The sequence below is a fragment of the Cyprinodon tularosa genome, unplaced genomic scaffold, assembly GCF_016077235.1.
Source record: "Cyprinodon tularosa strain WSP-4 unplaced genomic scaffold, ASM1607723v1 ctg789, whole genome shotgun sequence".
Classification (NCBI taxonomy): Eukaryota; Metazoa; Chordata; class Actinopteri; order Cyprinodontiformes; family Cyprinodontidae; genus Cyprinodon; species Cyprinodon tularosa.
In genome coordinates this window covers 76,213-84,474 of record NW_024039550.1, presented here as the reverse complement: position 1 = coordinate 84,474, position 8,262 = coordinate 76,213, and the positions used below count along the sequence as shown (strand labels likewise).

The window sequence follows — 8,262 nt, the reverse complement described above, 5'->3', positions numbered from 1 at the left end:
AGTTTGGGTTAGGCTAATGGCTCACTAATTGAAATGTCAAGATATAATTTCAGCAATGGATTATATTAATGACTTATTTATTTATTTATTTATGTAATTTCAACTATTACAGAATTGGTCCTTTATAACTTTCAGATCACGGGATTACACATAAAATATTTGCTAAAACAGAGAACAAAGCTGATTTATTGCGGAAGTTGTGTACTGCCTGTTTGGTCAGTCTTGTTGCAACAACTTCCGCTATCGAGGTCTCTGAACTGGACCTTGGAGCTTTAAAATTAAGCCACGCACTGAATATGAATACCAAGAAATGACTATAATGTTTCGCTAATCTGTGCCCTGGAAGGCGGTAATGAAAAGCCTAGACTCTGTTCGCCGCGTTGCATTTCCGTTCGGCCATCATTGGATTACAGAGAGGAGGGAATGAGAGGGGAAGTTGGGTGACGTGTGCGTGTGGAGGGAGGGACCATGGGCCTACATGAATCCGATTGACAGTTTTTTAGTCCAATAGCAAATAAATGTGCGAAGCGTGTTTGGTTTAACCCCACGCCTGTAAGTTACAGATATTGAAGATAGCCAATAGCGGTTTAACGGGGGCGGGCTATTCCTCAATAAAAGAAGAACAGATCTAGTTAGCGCGCAGTTACCAACGGAAATCCAAGCAGGCTTTGTCGACGTGGAGCAGCGAGCTATCAGAGAAAATGAGGGAAATTGTGCATCTCCAGGCCGGCCAGTGTGGAAACCAGATTGGTGCAAAGGTAAGGGCAAGTTATATATACTGCGAATAGGTTTAACATTTAAAGAACACCTTTTCTAAGCTGTTAAAGCTTCTGCCTTGTGCTTCCTGCGCCCCTGTAACCACACCCTGGGAATATCACTGTGCCCCTATTCTTTCGAATTGAGCAGTAATTGAATGACTAGGTAAACTAAATTGCTCTGTATCGGGTTTTGTCGATAGCGAGCCCTAGAATCTCCAGGTTTTGTCGATCTATAGTGTCTTATTATGTTTTTTTTTTTTTTTTTTTCCTTAAATTTATTTTTCCTGGACCAAGAACGGTTGAAAAATGGCGGCAGGATTATACAGCGCACTTGCTTTTGGAAAAAATGATCAGCCCTTCAAGTCATAATTCATTCTTTATATGTGATCAAAGGAGTGATCATTAAAAAGGTTAACTATGCGAACTTCGAAATCTTTTTCCGCCTAATCGCCGTTCCTAAAGGAAAATTAAAAATGTAGCCAAGGTGAATGTTTAAAATTATTTGGCGGATTCATATTTTTAACCACTGAGGCCTACTTGCAGCGCGCTTTGAATGGCGCCTAGTTTCTGGGCGGACCGTTAGTGACGTAGGGGGGGAAGTTTGAAATTCATAACTTGCACAGCCAATAGGGGAGAACGCGCGCTCAACGGCGGGAAATGGCGGCAATAAACAAAAATTATTTAAAACTCACTCCAACATGTATGTATTTTTAATTTTTCAGTTCTGGGAAGTTATCAGTGACGAGCATGGTATTGACCCAACTGGTACTTATCATGGAGACAGTGACCTGCAGTTGGACAGGATCAATGTCTACTACAATGAAGCCTCTGGTAAGTAGCCTAGTACTGTTTATATGAACCGGTGTTGTACTCAATCCTCATGTGTGTGCTCTTTGTTCTGTCTAGGTGGAAAGTATGTTCCCCGAGCAGTGCTGGTGGATCTGGAGCCTGGAACCATGGACTCTGTGAGATCTGGACCATTCGGGCAGGTCTTCAGGCCTGACAATTTTGTTTTTGGTATGTTGCAGAGAAATTGACTTCATGTGTCAATTTAAGTCCTCTGAAGTTAATTTTTTATTTTTTTTTATCAATTTGCAGGTCAAAGTGGTGCTGGGAACAACTGGGCCAAGGGCCACTACACTGAAGGTGCAGAGCTGGTGGACTCTGTCCTTGATGTGGTCAGGAAAGAGGCTGAAAGCTGTGACTGTCTACAAGGATTCCAGCTCACGCACTCCCTCGGTGGCGGTACCGGCTCTGGTATGGGTACCCTCTTGATCAGCAAGATTCGTGAAGAGTACCCTGACCGCATCATGAACACCTTCAGTGTAGTTCCGTCTCCCAAAGTGTCCGACACTGTTGTTGAGCCCTACAATGCCACATTATCAGTCCATCAGCTTGTGGAGAACACAGATGAGACGTATTGCATTGACAATGAGGCTCTTTATGACATCTGTTTCCGCACACTCAAACTCACAACCCCCTCATATGGTGACCTTAACCATTTGGTTTCTGCCACAATGAGTGGAGTCACAACCTGCTTGAGATTCCCTGGGCAGCTCAACGCTGACCTGCGTAAGCTGGCTGTTAATATGGTGCCATTCCCACGTCTGCACTTCTTCATGCCAGGCTTTGCTCCCCTTACCAGCAGAGGTAGTCAGCAGTACAGATCCCTCACAGTACCTGAGCTGACCCAGCAGATGTTTGATGCCAAGAACATGATGGCTGCCTGTGATCCACGTCACGGCCGCTACCTGACAGTGGCTGCCATCTTCCGTGGCCGCATGTCCATGAAGGAAGTGGATGAGCAGATGCTTAATGTGCAGAATAAGAACAGCAGCTACTTTGTTGAATGGATTCCAAACAATGTCAAGACTGCAGTCTGTGACATTCCTCCTCGTGGGCTCAAGATGGCTGCCACATTCATTGGCAATAGCACAGCCATTCAGGAGCTGTTCAAGCGCATTTCTGAACAGTTCACAGCTATGTTCAGGCGCAAAGCTTTCCTCCACTGGTACACCGGTGAGGGTATGGATGAGATGGAGTTCACTGAAGCAGAGAGCAACATGAATGATCTGGTGTCTGAGTACCAGCAGTACCAGGATGCCACTGCTGAGGAGGAGGGAGAGTTTGAGGAGGAGGTTGATGATGATCTGGCCTAAATTTTCCTGTCAATGTTTTTCTGTTCTGTTGTGACCTGTCTTTTTCAGTGTTCTAAATAAATACATTCACAAAGAAACAAACATGGTTTTATTTTTATCTTATTGGTTCAGTTGCTTTTTTAACTTATTCCTCAGCCTCCTGACTTGCTTCCTGTTTTACTGTATCCTGTTCATCCCACATTAAAGTCATCAGGCTCCATTTTATAGTGCTACATGTCTCCTGTAGCATACAGAGTCCACTAGGTGGCAGTATTGAATAGAATCTGGGATGTCTGGAGTAGTATGGGCACTAAACCCATTTGATAAAAGGCAAGCAATACAATAAATGAAAAGATGAAATTACTTCAATACACTTTGAAAATTACAGATTCATTGCTATAAAGATGGAAATGCTTACAAACATTTCTGGTAGTTGAGCCCATTTTCAAATATTTGAACATGAAGGAAAAGAATATTACTGCCTACTTATGGGATTAACCCATAACATTGTTGTCCTTGTGAAACTGCCTGCAGGTTTTGGTTTTAAAAATCTTATCCATTTGTCCCCAAAATACATCTGTAAGTGGTCCACTCATGTTCCCTGCTCAGTTGCTCCACTCTTCTCTGAACTTGAGGACCTGCAGAAATGAATGCTTAATTTAATGACTAGATCAACATCCAGCATATGTGAAGTTTCAGCCCAAACATTTTTTTTTTTTGGTGGGGGGGGGTTTGTAATGGATAACTACAGGATGGCATAGCATGGTTTGTATAAACTGTTCTCTTCTTCCAAACTGTTCATGCATGCCTGCAATAAATTTGTTTTGAAGTTGTGAGATGCACACTATTTGTTTAAAATTTTAAGCCTCTCAGCATAAAATATTTTGAAGATGAGAAATCTGCGTCCTGGTATGTTGAGACCTGATTTTTTTTTTTACTTATCCACTGGGGTTCCTTTTTAGCTGAGCTGCATCTGCGTAATTATTTTGATAAAACGTAAAAAAGACAAAAAAATGAAATGAAAGAACATTCTTTTGGTTTTTTGAGATATCATTTGATTCCTGCTTTTAACATATTGTGATCCTCCTGTATGCCTAAATGAGCCCATGTCAATAGGTGAGGGGTCACTATAATCCATTGCGGTGCTAACGTAGACATATCTACAGGTGCTGGTCATAAAATTAGAATATCATGAAAAAGTAGATTGATTTCAGTAATTCCATTTAAAAAGTGAAACTTGTATATTATATTCATACATTACATACAAACTCATATATTTCAGATGTTTATTTTGTTTAATTTTGATGATTACAAATGACAACAAATGAAAATCTCAAATTCATCATATCAGAAAATTAGAATATTCAATTCAATTCAGTTTATTTATATAGCGCCAAATTCACAACACATGTCATCTCAAGGCACTTTACAGTTCAACCAGATCAAATTGATACAAAGTTTTCTATCTAAGGAAAACCAGTTGATTGCATTGACTCATTGACTCAAATACAATCCCCCACACTAAGCATGCTTGTAGCGACAGTGGAGAGGAAAAACTCCCTTTTAACAGGAAGAAACCTCCAGCAGAACCAGGCTCAGTGTGAGCGGCCATCTGCCGAGGCCGACTGGGGTTCAAGGAGACAGAAGCAGAGATACAAAAAGCAGCTGTAAAAGGCGGCCCCGTCCAGGAAACACACAGCCAGGCAGACGAGCTCCAAGGCAGCTCCCATGCCAGAGGACGAAGAAAGCACATCCACTCAGTCACGGTCAGAGAAACAGGACCACACTGGAAAACAGGCCGATCTCCAACATCTATAAACAAGGGTGTTGATAGAAGCAGCACAGCTGATGTTTCTTTCCAGGATGACGTCACAGCCAAACAGGAACAGACGAGGCAAAGCTACTCTGAGGAAAAGCAGAGAGAGCAGAAGGTTAGAGATTGAACTAACAGATTCTGCAGAATAGGAGAACAGAGAGAGAATGAAGCAGAATGATGAAATGGGGGTCCCTATGTCCTCCAAAAGTCTAAGCCTATAGCAGCATAACTATAGAGATAGCTCAGGATAACCTGAGCCACTCTAACTATAAGCTTTATCAAAAAGGAAAGTTTTAAGCCTAGCCTTAAAAGTAGACAGGGTGTCTGCCTCACGGACTAAAACTGGTAGTTGGTTCCACAGGAGAGGAGCCTGATAACTAAAAGATCTGCCTCCCATTCTACTTTTAGAAATTCTAGGAACCACTAGTAAACCTGCAGATTGAGAGCGAAGTGCTCTGTTAGGAACATAAGGAACAATCAGATCTCTGATATAAGATGGAGCTTGGCCATTTAAGGCTTTATATGTGAGAAGGAGGATTTTAAATTCTATTCTTGATTTAACAGGAAGCCAATGAAGAGAAGCCAGGATAGGCGAGATATGATCTCTCTTTTTAATTTTCATTAGAACTCTGGCTGCAGCATTTTGGATCAGCTGAAGGCTTTTAACTACAGTTTGTGGACTTCCTGATAGTAAAGAATTACAATAGTCCAGCCTTGAAGTAACAAATGCATGGACTAGTTTCTCAGCATCACCCCTGGACAGGATATTTCTAATTTTTGCAATGTTCCTCAGATGAAAGAAGGAAATTCTAGAAACCTCCTTGATATGGGACCTAAATGACAGGTCCTGATCAAAAACAACACCAAGATTTTTTACTTTATTATCTGAAATCAGTTTAATCCCATCCAAATGAAGTGACTGGCTAATCAGTTTCTTTTTCAGAGACTCTGGTCCAAAGACTATAACTTCTGTTTTGTCTGCATTCAGAAGCAGAAAGTTAAGAGTCATCCAGGTTTTTATGTCTTCAAGACATGCCTGTAATCTATGTAATGGGTTAGCTTCATCTGGATTTATAGACAGATATAGCTGGGTATCATCAGCATAACAGTGGAAATTAATCCCATGCTGTCTAATAATTCTACCAATTGGGAGCATGTATAAAGTAAAGAGAATTGGTCCTAGCACTGATCCCTGTGGTACTCCACAGGTAACCTTTGAGCGTGTTGAAGATCTATCATTAACATGAACAAACTGAATTCGATCAGATAGATAAGATTTAAACCAGTCTAGTGCTGTTCCTTTAATTCCAACAAAATATTCAAGTCTTTCTAAAAGAATATTATGGTCAACTGTATCAAATGCAGCACTAAGATCCAACAGGACGAGCACAGATACAAGTCCATTATCTGAGGCCATGAGAATATCATTAGTGACTTTCACCAGAGCTGTTTCAGTGCTATGATGAGCTCTAAAGCCAGACTGAAACTCTTCAAAAAGTTCATTATGGTGGAAGTGATCGCAAACTTGTTTGGCAACTACTTTCTCAAGAATTTTGGATAAGAAAGGAAGATTGGATATAGGTCTATAATTGACCAAGTCATCTGGGTCAAGAGACGGTTTCTTAAGCAGAGGTTTAATTACAGCAACCTTAAAAGCTTTAGGTACATATCCCTGTAACAGAGATAGATTAATCACATCTAAAATGGAGGAGGAGATCAAAGGGAATACCTCCTTAAATAACCTGGTTGGAACTGGATCTAACATACAAGTTGAAGGCTTAGATGAAGACAATAATTTTGCTAATTCAGAGAGTTCAACTGGATCAAAGCAGTCTAAACCCAGTTCAGATTCCATGACTACCTCAGGTACAATCGCGGATAGAGGAGTGCTTATGATCTTATTTTTAATAAGATCAATCTTATTTATAAAGAATCCCATAAAGTCATTGCTGCTAAGAGCAGGTGGAATGGACGGTTCAACAGAGCTATGGCTCTGGGTGAGTTTGGCAACTGTATTAAAAAGAAATCTAGGATTATTCTTATTCTCCTCTATTAATGAGGAGAAGTATGCTGCTCTTGCTTTACAAAGGGTCCTCTTATACAGCAGTAAACCATTTTTCCAGACTAGGAAGGTTCAAAATTGATGGCCCCTGGTGCCACACTCTAATCAGCTAATTAACTCAAACCACCTGCAAAAGCCTTTAAATGGTCTTTCAGTCTAGTTCTATAGGCTACACAATCATGGGGAAGACTGCTGACTTGACAGTTGTCCAAAAGACGACCATCGACACCTTGCACAAGGAGGGCAAGACACAAAAGGTCATCGCTAAAGAGGCTGGCTGTTCACAGAGCTCAGTGTCCAAGCACATTAATAGAGAGGCGAAGGGAAGGAAAAGATGTGGTCGAAAAAAGTGTACAAGCAAGAGAGATAACCGCACCCTGGAGAGGATTGTGAAACAAAACCCATTCAAAAATGTGGGGGAGATTCACAAAGAGTGGACTGCAGCTGGAGTGAGTGCTTCAAGAACCACCACACACAGACGTATGAAAGACATGGGTTTCTGCTGTCGCATTCCTTGTGTCAAGCCACTCTTGAACCACAGACAGCGTCAGAAGCGTCTTGCCTGGGCTAAAGAGAAACAGGACTGGACTGCTGGTGAGTGGTCCAAAGTCATGTTCTCTGATGAAAGTAAATTTTGCATTTCCTTTGGAAATCAAGGTCCCAGAGTCTGGAGGAAAAGAAGAGAGGCACTTCATCCACGTTGCTTGAAGTCCAGTGTAAAGTTTCCACAGTCAGTGATGGTTTGGGGTGCCATGTCATCTGCTGGTGTTGGTCCATTGTGTTTTCTGAGGTCCAGGGTCAACGCAGCCACATACCAGGAAGTTTTAGAGCACTTCATGCTTCCTGCAGCTGACCAACTTTTTGGAGATGCAGATTTCATTTTCCAACAGGACTTGGCACCTGCACACAGTGCCAAAGCTACCAGTACCTGGTTGAAGGACCATGGTATCCCTGTTCTTAATTGGCCAGCAAACTCTCCTGACCTTAACCCCATAGATTTTCTATGGGGTATTGTGAAGAAGAAGATGCAATACACCAGACCCAACAATTCAGAAGAGCTAAAAGCCACTATTAGAGCAACCTGGGCTATCATAACACCTGAGCAGTGCCACAGACTGATCGACTCCATGCCACGCCGCATTGCTGCAGTAATACAGGCCAAAGGAGGCCCAACTAAATACTGAGTGCTGTACATGCTCATACTTTTCATGTTCATACTTTTCAGTTGGCCAACATTTCTATAAATCCTTTGTTTTTATTGGTCTTCAGTAATATTCTAATTTTCTGATATGATGAATTTGAGATTTTCATTTGTTGTCATTTGTAATCATCAAAATTAAACAAAATAAACATCTGAAATATATGAGTTTGTATGTAATGTATGAATATAATATACAAGTTTCACTTTTTAAATGGAATTACTGAAATCAATCTACTTGTTCATGATATTCTAATTTTATGACCAGCACCTGTATGTACAAACTCACG

At 41.2% G+C, this 8,262-nt stretch overlaps 1 protein-coding gene across 1 annotated transcript; it reads left to right on the top strand.

Moving 5' to 3' along the window:
• Positions 1-599: 599 nt before the first annotated feature.
• On the top strand, positions 600-2,998 carry LOC119773854 (tubulin beta-1 chain). The gene is made up of 4 exons (XM_038271034.1): positions 600-758; positions 1,481-1,589; positions 1,665-1,775; positions 1,857-2,998. Exons 1-4 carry the CDS (start codon positions 702-704, stop codon positions 2,915-2,917), a joined length of 1,338 nt encoding a protein of 445 aa, XP_038126962.1. The 5' UTR covers positions 600-701; the 3' UTR covers positions 2,918-2,998.
• The last annotated feature ends 5,264 nt before the right edge of the window (positions 2,999-8,262 follow it).